The 15968-nt window shown below is 39.6% G+C and overlaps 1 protein-coding gene across 1 annotated transcript; it reads right to left on the reverse strand.

The window, feature by feature from the left end:
- Positions 1-1397: 1397 nt before the first annotated feature.
- LOC139140437 (cyclin-dependent kinase 12-like) lies at positions 1398-15787 on the reverse strand. Its single transcript, XM_070709720.1, has 9 exons — positions 15405-15787; positions 14321-15319; positions 12806-13590; positions 12095-12265; positions 8105-8295; positions 7394-7554; positions 6768-6962; positions 5729-5860; positions 1398-5291 (listed from the first exon to the last, which is right to left on the reverse strand). Exons 2-9 carry the CDS (start codon positions 15295-15297, stop codon positions 3845-3847), a joined length of 4059 nt encoding a protein of 1352 aa, XP_070565821.1. The 5' UTR covers positions 15298-15319; positions 15405-15787; the 3' UTR covers positions 1398-3844.
- Between the last annotated feature and the right edge of the window lie 181 nt (positions 15788-15968).

Below are 15968 nucleotides of genomic sequence, written 5' to 3' on the forward strand. Positions count from 1 at the left end.
GTAAATGGTCATCACAGCACTTTGAACCTTCTGGAGCTTCCAAAAACACTGAAAATGAAACGTGTAGACCTGAACCGCCGTAACTATGTATTCTTGTACTGTATATTTAAATGATAATTAAATTTTTACCACTTCCTCGTATAATTTTCAAATTTACACTGGAAATCAAGCCAAACCTACACTGTGTTTAAAGTTTCTGAGGTCGACTACTGTAGGCTTTGCAATACTGACAAAGCTGGTACTCTACTTCTGGAAGTATTCAAACATCAAAAGACTTGATTAAAAATATAAGAAGAGGATTCTTCTAGACTGTAGAATGCCCTAGCTCTAATTGAAGATATTTTCAATGGCAAGTACAAAAGAATGCTTCAAAATTCCGCCAACTTGCTATGTCATCATTACAAATCACATCTGGTAGCACAAAGTTTTTCAAATTGGCCACAAGAGGGCGCTGTATCACTCGACTCCCGCACTGCTCAAAGGAAAGGCATCACCAATTCTGCCCAGTGTGGATACTCTTGCACCAGGATACAGTTTGAAAGAACATAATTTAACAAGGTAGCATTCTTTAGCCTAGTCTCTACAAAAACATACTGAAGTATTATGATTGATGGAAGACTACCACCACAAAAACTTTTCTTCAAAAGCAGTTTAATAGCCTTACAAGGTACCTCAAAATCAGACAAGGACTTGTGTTAGAGTTACTGTTACTCTGAACTACATAATGATGAGAATTTTCTAATGACCAAGTAGGAGTTTCTAAACTTTGAAATATTATGGATTTAAAAAGGCCATCTCACATAGATTTATTTTCTCATACTATACCTATAAGCATTATCGGTCCATATTTGTCCAGTTTTTTAATTTTCTAAATGAACATGTTTTATGGCCATGATACTATAATATACCATTTGAAAATGTTTTGCTCTGTATAGTTATATCACTGTTCTACAGAGGGAGGGTGTGGTGTTAGTGTAATGGCAGCTTAAGCAAATCATCACTGTAGCATCACTTACCGTGTTTTGACACCCCCATCGTCAACGTTGGATGGAACAGCCAAACAAGAGCGATATATCCAACGGCTGAAGACCCATCACAGCCTTTTATTTATCTGCATTCACTACACCTTCCTCAGCAATTTTGGGAGTAATTTTTTTATTTCCATCTTCCACTGATGAATCTCTTTCTCTTCCAGCACAAATTTTGGTGAAAAGTAGTATCTAGCACACACAATAATTGTTGGGACAACTGGTGTGTTGTGGGACAATTGTGTCAGGGTCTGCTTCTTCCACAGGGATGAATGGACGGGTGTTTGCATGTGACTGTAAAAATATTGAACGATAAAGGCACCCAGGCTCACAATGCATGCGGAAAAGTTGTTGACAGAACACATGTGATTTCAGAGATACAACTGTTTGTTTACTTTTTAAAAAAAAAAAAGCAACATTGACATATGCCAGAGTTGAGAAGAGAAAGAAAGAAACAGCAGTCCAGTACTATAAGCAAAACTGATGTAAAAGTTCCCTTTAAGTATAAAAAAACATGTGTCACGGTCAGTGTTACAAATGAGAACTAAGAAAGACAAAATTACAGATGCACAGTTGACTGATCGTGAATGAAAGGTACATGGTGACAGTGAAACAAACACTGACAGTGGAGAACTAATCTGTAAAGTTACAATGGCAGAAATGAATAATGGTACATTTTTCACAAGTATTGTCCCTGCATGGATTTTCTCGAACAGAAATGCATTATTTGTTTTCACGGTTTTTTCTGTTGCAAAGAGAATGGGCCCTTGTATGTATGGGCAATATTTTTGTAACTGCATGGGTGCAACAACACGTGAAGAAATCCGACGCCGTAATCAGATCGGCCACAAAGTAGTGTTTTATCGAGTGCAAAGGAAATAGACTGGAAAGAGACTGTCATTGCGACTCCAATTTTACTTCATATTTGGAATGTTGATTTTCTTTACAACCATTTCAAGGTTTCAGTGTTTTTTTTGAGGGAGGATATACCACCACATGAAAACTTACCGAAGAATTGGCAAAATCCAATACGAAAGAGCCCGGTTTGTGAAGAGCAACAGAATTCAAAATATGCCTATTATTATATATAAGACACATGAAATACAATAATGTAGTCTTTCGAGAAAACCATGAGTCTGTTTTTGTGACCTGTACGTGAATATTTACAGCAAAAGATGACAACAGCAATACAAGATTACACAGCTACAGAAACCATTACAAATCAAAATACACCATCTCTTATAATTCATCCATATTTCGCAAAATATATTCTATTTGGCAGTTAGAAATTTGCTCAGGTCAAGACTGCTGTCTCCATGGTGAAATGTCATTATATTTCAAATCACAGTCTTCAAATAACACATTGCCTCAGACCAAAAAAAGTACTTTTTTTTATCTTTTTTGATGGAATGGAATTTTCTGCAGAACAAAGGGAAATCTGTGACATGCTGCACATTAGAAATTTAAAATAAAAAATTGAGAGACATTTGTGGAGGCATCATTATATTCACATAAACATAATAGCTTCAAATAACAATATTTATCTGAGCAAGCAATTTTTTTCTTTGCCTCTTTACATGTTACCTCCCTGCTCTATTGAAAGCACTATTTTGAAGCTATGGCTGCCATGCTGACAACATACATCTTCTTATCTTTCGTCACAATATTACACTTGGCAAAAAAAAATAATACAACTCTGTCGATAGCTACGTGAGACATTTGCATACAACAAGCTATCAAAAAGGTAAACCGCCTCTATTTTAATTCATAATAAAAGCACAGCCAACAACCACTGGAACTTTGAAAATACACTGAATTTTCTCAAACCAGGGCAAGCATTCTTTTGTTGATTACCACACAAATTCACTTCTTTGAACACAAAACACTCCTCTGCCTGTGAGTAGCAACAATAATGCACCACTTAAGTTTGATGGCTCATCATTATCACCGGTCAAAAGTTGTTAGGTTGGTTTTTTATGTAGTTTTAGGGGTTGTTGTAACACTTTGAACTTTTATATTCAAGAAGTCATTAGCACCAGGAACATCAACATAAATTTTGTTTGAATTTTTTCATCTAAATTTTCTCGGTATACAGGTCCAACCAATGGTATTGAAAACAGTGAGAATATATCACTATCTTGAAATAAGACACAATGTCATCACATATACATTATTGCAATGCTATTCGTACTAAAATTTGTAGAACTTGCTGTGATCATTTTGATAGTTTTTTTGGAGAGAGCTTTCATTATTCATGGCAGAGCTGCTCAATTTTTATCTCAAGAATCCCAGTGAACAAATTATCCATTAGCACAAAAAAAGTTACTCATTTTCTTGTCAAATATTGACAGACATCTGGAATCTGCTAAAGTTCCATTCTCTCAGTGAACAAAATACATCTCTCTTGGCAAGTTGCTCTGTAACATAAATTGAATGCCCGTTCAGAACTTGAACCATCAGAATACAACTGGTAATCTGTAGCAATATATACAGGAAATGTTGCTGTGGGTTTCGATTTCAATTGAAATATACTCCAATGTGTTACTTCAGACACGGGAGGTATTTCCATCAACAGATTTTGAAGAAGATTTGAATTCACTTGGCTCATATTTGCTTTCCTGTTCATTGGTGCATCCCTGTGAAATACTGAAGTACGTTTATCTTTTTATTAAATATGTTTTTGATTTATGGGAATCAAGCAGTGAAATTCTTAAAATAAGTGATATAATGCACAGATAGAAAGCATGTGGTCAGCACAAATGACTTGGTCCTCCCTATAACGGTCTTTTTTTACATTTCACACTCAATTTTGCTTTTCAGAAATGGCCTTGATAGCCATACCCTTTACCTCTCTGCTGCCCTCCTTGCATCCTCTGCCCCCTCCCTCCCCTTCCCCGCCCACGGAACCCTCCCCCTCTCCCTCTTTGGGTTGGAGCGACAGCTTGTTGCGGGACATCTTGCTTATACTGGTTGAAATATTTCTGAACTTTGCTGCGTAAGGACTCTTTGGGTGGCTCGTTGCTTGAAGAATCTTGGCCATTCATGTCATCCAGAGCTTGTTCGGCCTGGTAGTTGGTGTTTCGTTCAGGCTGTGCAGTCGCAGCCACACTCGCAGAGTCCTGGTGAGAGCTGTGCTCGGAGACAGTGCTGCTGACGGTATCACTGCTTGAGCTCTGGTCTTGTGTTTCTTTTTGACTCGTTGCAGCCGAGCCACTCGTTGTAGCCGAGCTTGTCGCCGTCATCATCTGGCTTGCGAGCATCTGTGCCAGGGCGGCCTTGACCCCTTCGGTGGTATAACCCTGCTGCTGCAGCTGCTGTGGCGACGGCGGCTGCAGCGTACTTTGTTCAATTTCGTCCACCTGGGTCTCCGAGACCGGGTCAATCTCCATGCTGCTCTGCTGGGAAAGGCTCCGACTGCGGCCACTTTCTAGGGAGTTGCTAGGGGGAAGGGTGCCTACTTGTACATTACCTGGAAGCACGCCTTCCGAGCTAGAAGGTACAGATGTGTTAGTAGTGGTTGCACTAGGCTGCAAAGAAGAGCTAACATTGGTGGTTGTATTTAAATTTGACATGGATGCACTAGCACTGGCTGTAACATTACTGTTGCCCGTCTGACTAGGCTCACTACTAACTCTTTGTGACGATATATCAGCTTTAGTTGTATCTCTGTTTCCTTCAGTGAAAATCTGACTCTGAACCTGATTCTGAACCTGACTCTGTGGTAGATTTGCAGCGCCCCCTGAACTCGACAACTCGGCAGTTTTGGTCAGAACGGCCAATAGCGCTGTGTTAAGGGCCGCTTGGGTGGCCATGAAATCGATCCCCTCCCCTTCAGCTTTTTGAGTCTGGGCCTGGGCCTGGGCAGCGGCTGCTGCTAAGAGAAGCTGCATGTTAAGGTTCTCTAACAACTGAGTTGTCGACGAATCTACTTTGACATTCAAGAGCTGGGCCAACTGATTTGTATTCAAACCTGGCTGAGACCGCAGCAGTGCAATCAGGCTGTGCAACTGCGAGGCCTCGGATGCGGAAGTTGACGCAGCAACACCTGGGGCTTTGTGGTCTTTACCACTCTTTCCAGCGGCGGCATCAGACTGGGAGGCTTGGTCACCACCGGTTGGCCTATCCACACTGGTCTTAGCAGCAGCACCGGCTCCATCTCCTTGGTGAACCTTGGCTGGAGCCCTGACTGCATCTTCGTTCACACCTTGCTTCCTTCTTCTCTTTTTACTCCACAGTTCGTGGCAGTCTTGCCAGGTGGGCAAACTGAAAATGCAAATGAGGATGCATTAATCAGACTTATGGATATACAAATGTAAAGAACTGAAAAATATGCACAATGATACAAATAGCATGCATGATACTGCACATAGCAGGATACTGTAATATACAATATGTATGCAAAGAGTGTCCAGGTATGACATATTCACTTTGCTTGATAATTACCACTTTGGAAAACCATAGGACAGCAACTCTAGCCATATGTGAACACTGACAACTCTACATGAGTGTTGAAACATGTACAAATGTATTGAAATCTGTGTCCTTGCATGCAAGTTTATAAAGGAAAATATGCTTTGTCATCATGGTGTAAGTCTGGTGCCAGTAAGTTTCTTCATCAATATTATTCGAGGTTTTGGAATACTGATCAAAGAGAACATGTCACTTGTACTGTGGGTTCATGGATAGGGGACAAGACTTACCTGGGTGTTGGCATCCTGTTGTGATCCAGATCTTTGAGCCATGGACATTCCAGTGCCTTGTCAGCTGATATCCTCTTTGACGGGTCAAGGGTCAACATCTCGTCCATCAAATCTAGCGCTGGGTCAGGCAAACTGCAAGGCATGGAAAAAAGACAGTTAACACACGTCAGTCAATAGGAACATGGATCCAGGGTACCAAACTGTTGAAAATTAGGTCAATGACAAGTTGATTTCAATTCCGTCATCTACTTCAGTTCTCTTTGATTTCAAGGAATCCTGTGGATGATTCTGTTATGTTTTTCCATTGAGGACTGAGATAAGTTTTGTAAAATCACTTCAGGCAACTTGCCTCTCTGCACAAAGCAGTGGCACCAAAATTATCAGAGTTTAAGCCAAGAATCTGCAAACAGTTTCTGCTCATCAGCCATTACGGTCAGATTGGAGAACACTGGGCCAATACTTCTCTACAATGCAATTCAACACTACCCTAGGGGGTGTTGTTTGCATTTATTCTTCATGAAAGGCACCCTCGGACAAGCACTGATTAATCTCACAATAAGGGCCTAGAATCCTTCAACTGTACCTGTATCATTGGACATTTTGAATAAAGCTAGCTGCCTGTAAATTGTAAACTAGAACATCTATGAGACAGCCTGAAGTCATGCATATCAAGGCTGTGATTCTAATCACATTTTGTGATGTATCTCATCAACAACGTGAGTTATCATGACCAATATTGATGCAAACATCATGACAGCAGTCATGCTAGATTTCATCCTTGTGAACCTTTTATGGGAGACCGTTTATTTTTTGGAGTGTATATGTAATGGGTCATTGAAATATCACTGGTAATTCTTGGGGTACTTCTCAAGCAAGCCAAAAAGAGAGTGGAAATTCAATCAAATTTTGATGTTGCCAGGAAGTGCTATAACCTTCAATCCTTTCACTATTATATTCATTTGCAGATGTGGAACAGTCTTAGATGGCTAGACAGTTGAAGTAGTAGAACGTGTGATATGACCAGTGTGTCAATACTCACAACTGGAATTCCTCACGGAGTCGTCTCCTGTACTGTTTCTTGGGCTTGATAGTGTTGAAGTACGGTAGCTTGATGACGTCTGGCCACACTGCCGGGCATGGCGTACCACATGTACGGCTAATCAACTCCAGCTGAGCTGCTTCCTGATTGGCTTGGAAGATTGGCTTTTTGGTGAACAGTTCTCCGAGAATGCACCTGAAATGTATAATATTTTATGTGATAATTTGTTTTGAAAAAAAATTGCAAAACTCATGTTATGTCTTGCACATATGAATTGGATTGAGTAGAAACTGTTCCATTACTGGCCAAAAAAGTTAGAGGCAGCTGTAGCTAAACAGCTGTGAACTAACCATATACCATTACTTACCACATAGTACATATATATTCGTTCAGCCCTGAGCCTTTGGCATGTTATCAGAGTATACTTTTGGAAACCACTGACTAGATTTTAACATAACTGATCACCCATACCTGACATGAGTAATTAATTTATTCCAAAAGAGAAAAGTTACACTAACAAACAGCATGATTTCCCTGAATAAAAAAAATCCTGTTAGGAAAACAGAATGTGATGAGATTAAAACAAACTCAATATTCAATGAATCAAAGTCTTTTGCCAGACTCACCCAAAGCTCCAAATGTCAATTGCTGGACCGTATCTCTCTTCTCCCAGCAATAACTCTGGTGGTCTGTACCATAGTGTAATCACTTTGTTGGTGTAAGGTCTGCTTTTGTCTTCAGCATGGTAGAGACGTGCAAGCCCAAAGTCTGCGAGTTTTATTTGACCCTGGCGGGAAAAAAAATATCAACACTTCAATAAATATTTCTGTAGTTTTGATTTTCAGTCACAGTGCTGTGGTTGAAGGGTAAAATTTTTGTTTTCTCGATATACAAAATGTGATCTAAACGTTCACCTACTTCCTCAATCCTCTTTTTACCAGGCTCCATAGTCAAACCATAGAAATAAATACCACTTGAGAGAAAAAGGATTAATTAGGTTTTTCTATCTGTACAGAGGTTTATAAGAACTGACGCTGAAATTTCATCCATTCAACATCTCTATTTATTAGTCATCTTCAGAACTGATAGAAAAACCCTGGACATGCATTGTCAGAATGCAGAAACTTGAGTTTTTTTAAATACAAAATTTATTAAATTATGATTTTTCTATCAATAACTGTCAAAATTTTGAGTGAAAAATGAAGAAACATTTTAAATGCAAGTTACCACATGCACCCAAATTTACACATGTCAATGCATATTTAAGGGGGAAAAAATCAATGTATAGAACTACTCTGCAGAGATTGCTAGTTTGAAGGAAGGATGGTAAATCTCACCTTATTGTTCAAGAGGATATTGGAACACTTGATATCTCTGTGGAGGAAATTCTTCTTATGGCAGTAGCTGAGCCCATCAAGTAACTGTTTCATGAAGCACTTTATGTCATCTTCACTAAAATTCACAAGTCCTGATTCCAGAAGACCCATCAAATCATGATCCATGTACTCAAATACCAAGTAAAAAGCACCTGTAAAGAGATAGAAAAGACATTTACTTTGGTACGTGTAAGGAAACTTCTCCTTCACATGAAGAAATTACAGCAGTGTGGATGGGTAATGAACAAGTCATTCATATCACATTGCTTGCACTGCTTATCAGAACAGTTGTTTTGTAACTTAGCTAATTCATTGGTTATCTCTAAATACTGACTAGCAACTCTGCTACTGACTAAATGATGCATCGTGTCTTTACTAATTATGTTTTCAAATTGACCTCTATAGTTCAGACACTGATGAAAGTCTCTACTGTGTACCACTGATATACCAGCTGTAAAGAGATAGATTTTCAATCACAACAACGGAGCTCTGGAATACAGACTAGCTCATGCAGAAAACATTAACCCATTTTTTTCTATTTCTCATTTGTAAAGTTCAGAGGGTATTTCAGAGGTATTTCAACATTCTTTTTCTCCAACACAAAGAGATCTCTTTTATCAAACACTGATGTTTAGTTTGGAAGGACTGCTGTAGAAATTGCCTTTTAGGTGCATTAGCAGTATATCCTTCTGTCAGCTCCACATAAAGGTGTTTGAAGCAACAAAATCAGTTTTTTTTTCCTAGGGATGAGAGCTAGTTCAGAACCACCGAGTTTAATTTTTTCAGAGTGTGACCAATATTCAATGAGCCGGTGGTTCAAATTTTCATTAATTCCATGTGATCCCCATTTGATCCGATGTGATCACTAACACTGCCACCATGCTCTGGACATAGACGGTTATAATTGGAATAATTGAAATTAAACCTTGACATTGCAAGTTATTCTGAACTTCATTGAAATATTTATGAGGCTTGTCTATGACACAAAAAAGGTTTTCACCACAATGCAACTTGGCCTGAAGGGGTGGAGGCGGATTTCACCATTCCTTTTATCCATTTTGATGTATTTTCATTGACAGAGGGAGCAATGCTGATTTTGTACAACTATACACTTTTCAAACACTTGGAAAAAATATTTAAAGAAAGAAACACTGGTCAACAATGGGTCATCCTGATACCTTTAATCGGCACAAGTTCATCAATTTAATTACGCAACTGAATGATTCCCTACACATGTTAGCAAAATCAGTCTTTGGTTGCAATACACTAGACTTGGTCATGGTCAGGGTTGCATTTCCATGATGTGGTGGGGCAAGTCAAGACTTTTTTTTTTTCATTTTTTCAAAGCCGGTTTTATATGGTAGAGCTGTAGTAGCCACAGAAATTTCAGCAGAGTAGAATTATGCTGTAACAAAATAGCAGCATCTCATAGAATTTCACACAAAGCAAATCTTACAGAAAATTAACTTTATTTTGTTTTTTGACCCTTGACGATCAAATCATTCTTCATTTTCACTCCTACAAAATGAAAATCCCCATGTTTGTTTGATAATTGCATGGTCTGTTCAACAAAAATGACAAAATTTTCCCACTGATTCACTATGAGAAGCAAGCAAAGCATGTTTGCAGAGATGATAACAGATGGCAAATGTGCTGACAAGAACAAGACTGGGGAAGTGAAATTTGAGCATGTGAGTGCTTAAGGCCCTATGATAGTAAAGTACAATAAGGTCATTCCTGGCCGTTAAGTCTCAGATGCCACAGTGAGTGTAAGGACATCTATTTACATGATTCATAACATTGTTGACATTTTAGCATTGAATATCAGCAAACTACCTCACAGCTTCACAAAATTATCAAAATCAACAAATACCGAACTTTTATGTCTGATTTATGTGGGCTTATCAGCGCCATTTTTTGCTTTTAAATATCCTTTAATATTCTTGCGGTTGCCCAATAAAAGCATAAAACCCTAAAATATGAGATATTTATTTTCAATATCATAGTTGAAGATGTGATTTCTGGGAAAACTTGACACGATGTATATGAAAAAGGATAATAGCTTTGACAAATATTTTTGGTTCACATTTTAAGGTTTATATATTTTCCTTTCACGTCTGAAATTCTGACCAGACGACACTTTGCATGGCAGAAGAGTAAACTGTCCAGCTAAAAAACGATTCTAGTTGATACCCAATACAAAATACCAATATCGATATTCTCCCAATGACCCCCCACCCCCCAATCTAGTTTTATAAAGTTGAAAGGTCGAGAAAAGTACCAGAACCAATTTCTATCTTCCGTCCAGTTTTATTTTCAAATGGAAAGTTTCTTGTGTATGGACATAACTATTTTATAACCACAGGATAAAACACAATCACAGTAACTTTCCATCTCATCAACCCCACCCTATCCAGAGGGAATAAAAGTATATGTATATATGGTATCCCACACAACCATGCATGCATATAAAAGTTTACACTTCATTTACCACAATCTAACCCTTTCACCTGTTTTCTCTGTATAGAGATCCAACCTTGCCATAGAATACAATGGGAATTGGTCAAACCATGGTAGTCAAAGGGTGAAGTTAGTGAAACCGCTTGAAATTTTGAATGATAAGCTGCCAGTTTTAACAGTTGCACTGAAAGTATAATACTCTCCTTGTTATGGCTGTTGCTATTGACAGGATGGTTAGTTGATGGTGGTGTTTTTGTAAGTTAATGCGGGCAAACTCAACAATCGGCAAATTTAACATTGGTCAACGACATGAAGAACACAAATGCACTGAACAAATAAAACGAACTGCCTGGTTGCCTGTATGCACTTGGGAGTTTGGATTTTTGAAATTGACTTGAACTGCAACATAATGGGCTCACTGTGATAATGAGAAGCCATTGTTCATGATAGGATACGTCCACAATAGTTATGTGTGTCAATTTGTGCTGTAATATATCAGCGATTTCAAAGATAAGTAAATATTTGACATGCTAAGTTGTGTCACTACATACACACACGTCTGTCTTTCCTGACAAGTTTTTCTTATACTTCTTGTTTTGGTTCAATGAACCTGTGGATTAACTGTCGTCTGTAACTCAATGAGTTCACTGAATAAAAAAATTTGGAACCAACTGGGATTTGAACAAGAGTTAACACAGACTTTGAAAGTAAAAATTAGCCCATATTGGATACATAGTGGTACTGGGAGGATACAGTAGCGAGACCAATTTATGCTTATATTGTACACTTTATACATTCCAGTACAGTCTAGACAGATAATTCTTATCTCCCACTTGTGTTTGTTATATTGAGTTTGTCACTATGGAACTTATGATCATGATGTATACCATGGCTTGGTACTTTTGTTCTGATTCAATCGATTTACAAAATCTGTGATACCACGTTGAGGGCTAATAATTGACACGTCAAAATCACACTGCATAGCTTGAAATATTAGACAGGCAACTGACACCATTCTTGCATGTTCACAGTAATTGTTTAATGTGACTATGTTGGTTTGTTTTTAATCATTATTTATAGTAGGCAGCGTCATGAAAGGGCAAGAATGTTTAGACTGGTTCCACTACTTCTCTAGGTGGATAAGAAGCTGAAAGTTATACAAACACACATGCAATACACTAACCAACATAGCCCTATCCGACCGTTACCTCTGCAGATACAACACAGAGTGAGCATATTCACTTCTCTACTAAAAATAGAAAACTATTTATCACTGGAGGATATACTGAACATGGAGTTACTAAAAACCAACATAGCCCTATCCGACCGTTACCTCTGCAGATACAACACAGAGTGAGCATATTCACTTCTCTACTAAAAATAGAAAACTATTTATCGCTGGAGGATATACTGAACATGGAGTTACTAAAAATTCACACCCTGATAGGAAAGAGAATGGTGTTGATACAAACACTATGGCACTATGCATACCTTTGTCCTTCCGGAAGTCCATGGCATCTTCCTTGTCGGTGACTATCTCTCTGAGGCACACTATGTTCGGATGATTCAACTGGCGAAGAATCTTGATTTCACGTACAGCAGTGATTGGGAATCCTTCCTTCTCGTTGTCTGTGCGTACTTTTTTCAACGCGACAAGTTCTCCTGCGGAAGAAAGTGAAGATAAATTTGTTCAACATTTATGAAAAATTAGTAGGTACCGTTGCACATGCTGATCAGAACAAATTACAGGTATTTTGCTTGACTTCACGATGTGGAATATTACAGTATGACTGTAAGGTATTATGGGACAGGTAAGTTCTTTTTTTAGCCGATGAATTTTGAATTCTATACAGCTTCACAATGTTCAAATAAAAGTGGTATATACTTCGTTACGTCGTATTTGACAGATGTTGATGCAGTCATTTTGACAAGCACAAATGAAAGTTTTCCTTAACGAGCATTAAAAACCAAAGTTGACTATAAAAGCAAATTTACAGTGACTTGACTATTACCAGAAAGAATGATGCAATGAGTGAAGATTTAACATGATTACAGGTAGAATATCTTCGACTTGAGAATTTTCCTTTTTTTGGAAATACACCATGCAACTTTGCAGAGTCACTTGAGGGCTCTTTCTTCACAAGAAGAGCTCCCTCAAGTGACTGATCTTCCAGTCTTGGAACTACAGAGTCAAAATCTTACCTGTTCCTTTATCTTTTGCTTTGTACACCTGGCCGTATGTTCCCTCTCCAATCTGACTGATGATATCAAACACATCAACGCATCTTTCTCCCCACTTGGACTCACTTGCCACTGCCCAGGGCAGCCTTGGCCTCTTCTTCTTGAGAAGTTTTGGAGTGAGATGAGAACTGGTAGGTGTAATGCCACCCGGCAGAGGGGGCATCGGTAAATCCTTGAGACTGCGGTACTCATCTTTACCCGCTGTAGGTGTAATTTTGCTTCGCTTCTTTGGCGGGGTGTAAATGTCGTCATCGTCATCGAACACGTCTTCGTCATTTGGTCCAATGGGAGGTAGCGGCAGGGGTGGCAATGTGGGTACTGGTGGCAGGGGAGGTTTCTCCGGCATTGGAGGGAGAGGTGGTGCGGGCAATGAAATGGGGGGCTCCTCTTTGATGGTGGTTACCACTTCAATCTTCTGTGGCTCAGAAATGACCTCCTCTTTCACTTTCGGGGCAGGTGCCTCTGCAGGTTTCACAACTTTCTCGGTCTTCACAGATTTTGTTGGGCTCTTCCGTGGCGTTTTACTTTTCTTCACTTCCTTCTCCTTGGGACTGTCAGTTTTGGTGAGGTCACCTTTCCTTTTAGTCCGTTTGCTGATTTCTGCGGCCAAGCTGGTGTTGAGCAGGGTGGTTTTGCGAGGCGACATGGCTAGTCCCCGTTGTGTAGGACTCTCTGGAGGAGATCTCCTGGACCTCGGCAAGGGACTTCTGCTTCTACTGTGGGAGTACCTCTGTCTTCGATGCCGGCTGAAAATGATGTATAAACAACAGTGAGCAATTCACAGATGTCAGTAAAAATAAGTAAACATGGAACCTATGTAATTCAGTTTCCTTCACAATGAATTACTCACAATTTTTGAAAACAACATAAAGTATCATATATTTGTCCTCTGAAAATATTAACATGAGAATCTTCATGTATGGTAAGCACTTCGAACATTTCACACAGACTTTTTAAAATGCCTATGAGATGCAGGACTTTTTTAGAATATATCAAAGGGAATTTTGGTTACAGCTTGGTATTGGTCTAACAAACAAAAAAGAACTATCAATTCAGAATCTGAGAAATGTTAATGTTTTGAGGATAGGACTTATTCCTGTAGTAAAAAGGTTATGTTTCCAGTTAGAGCATGAATTCAAACATGATTCAAATTTTTCGCATGTTATCTTCCACTGAGTTATTGCATTAATTGTGAGCCTTTATTGAAGAAATGGTGAATGAACACCACTTTGGTAGCTGAATCAATCAGTCTATACAGTTGCACTCAATCAATGCAACTTGTCTAGAGAAATTCCAAAGTGCGGTGGTTGCAAATGGCATTTTATGAAACACGCCAGTTGACAAATTTTACAATATAAATTGTGAAACATATAACACAAGCAAAAATCAAATTTGGCATGGATGCTATAACTAATATGTAGTTGGACTTGTCCCGAGGGAATTTCTGATGGCATAGTTTCTGTGTAAGATACTTACCTGTAGGAAGGACTCCTACTTGGTGATCTGCCTCTTCTATATGGACTGCGTGAACGTCCATAAGGGGATGGTGATCTACTCCGTCGATATCTCATTGGGCTTGGTGATCTCCTACTATAAGGCAAAGACACAGGGCTTGGTGTTCTGCGCATATACCTTGGACTTGGGCTTCTCCTGTATCTACCGATGTTTGGACTTGGAGAACGCCTGTGATACCGTGGACTTGGCGAATGTCTGTAAATGGGAGAGTGTTTCCTCTTTGGACTTGGTGATCTTCGTCGGCGTGTTGCAGCTGGTGCTGGCTGTCTTACAGGTACTGGTGATGGTGATCTGTGCTGATAAGCTTTTGGTGGTTCCGGCGTTGAACTCCGATTCCTACCAGACCTACTGGACCTGCTGGTTTGTGGGGGTGGGGAAACATTTCTCACATGGGGCGAGTTCTTTCGACCGACACTCAGTTTCTCCTTGGAAACCTTGCGGTAAAGTTGTATGGCTGTTGCTGGCGATACATCTCGACTGCTTGGCCTTTTGTCAGATTCAGGGGTTAACCTGCCAATTGCTCCTCCTTCAGGGGATGAGCTAGTACTATTGTCAATGGGAGAATATACTTCAGACTCACTGCTTATGTCATCATACTCCACAAGTGGTTTTGATGGTTTATCAATCTTCTTTCTCGAATCATGCTCTCTTGACCGCTTGTGTTTTTGGCTCCTCTTGTGCCTCGAGGACTTCTTGTGTTTTCTATGACTTCGCTCTTGTTTGATGCGCTCCTGCTTGCTTCTCTGCTCATGCTTTGATTTTTGTTTGGAACTTGAACTCGACCCAGAATGGGATTCGTGATAGTCTTTGCGTTCCCTGTGTTCTCTTTTTTCTTTGTGCTCTTTACTATGCCTGCTGTGTCCACTGCGACTACTAGAACTGTGTTTTGAACTTGAACCAGGGCTCTTACTTCGTTTCCTGGAGCTGGACCCACGCATTTTTCCTCTCCCAGTCTCCGTACTAAATCGGACAGAACCAACTTTCACTGTAAACAAATGCTATTAATTACACTGGGCAAAATCAATCAAAAATCATCGTTACTCACAAGTTTTACTCGTTCCTACACCAAGACCAGTTCTTGCTCCTTGAAGTGCATTTATGCAAGAAAACTGCGTTTTACAGGCGTTTCCACGCCGCTCTCAACAGTTGTGGTACGACACACGCAGGCCTGCAGAGTCCTTGCTACGAGCGCTATCCTACCGGCCAGAGCAAAATTTCGAGTTCCTCCTTTACTGCAGCCACGGTTCCACCAAAACTGGTGTTTTTGTGGCGACTATATGCTTTGCAAAATTTCGAAACATGGACAAGTGTTGCACGAAAGCCAATATCGGGCCACTGAATGATGCGTGTAGGCTTCTCAACGTGCCGGTCTCTACGTCATCACGCTCTCCAACTCGGCGGCCATGTTTGTCTGAAGCTCTCTCAAGAAAAGGACGTTTTTGCAAGTATCTACGGTAAAATATCGGATCAGCCTTTAAAAACAACAAAATATGCTTTTATATTACATAGATGTTGGAAATTTTTGTCTTGCTTTTCAATTTACTCGCTGATGATCGCGGATTCAAATTTAGACACCGGATCGAAATAATACGCTCCTGCTCCGCTGCAT

The sequence above is a fragment of the Ptychodera flava genome, chromosome 9 (assembly GCF_041260155.1).
Source record: "Ptychodera flava strain L36383 chromosome 9, AS_Pfla_20210202, whole genome shotgun sequence".
Classification (NCBI taxonomy): Eukaryota; Metazoa; Hemichordata; class Enteropneusta; family Ptychoderidae; genus Ptychodera; species Ptychodera flava.

Bases quoted from the DNA above. Each gene is read 5' to 3' on its own strand.
- LOC139140437 (XM_070709720.1), bottom strand. From the start codon at position 15,297: ATGCGTGGGTCCAGCTCCAGGAAACGAAGTAAGAGCCCTGGTTCAAGT. The intron at 12,266-12,805 runs GTAAGATTTTGA...TTTCTTCCGCAG, and splicing joins AGCAAAAGATAAAGGAACAG to GAGAACTTGTCGCGTTGAAA. The intron at 7,555-8,104 runs GTGAGATTTACC...TTTTCCCGCCAG, and splicing joins ATATCCTCTTGAACAATAAG to GGTCAAATAAAACTCGCAGA.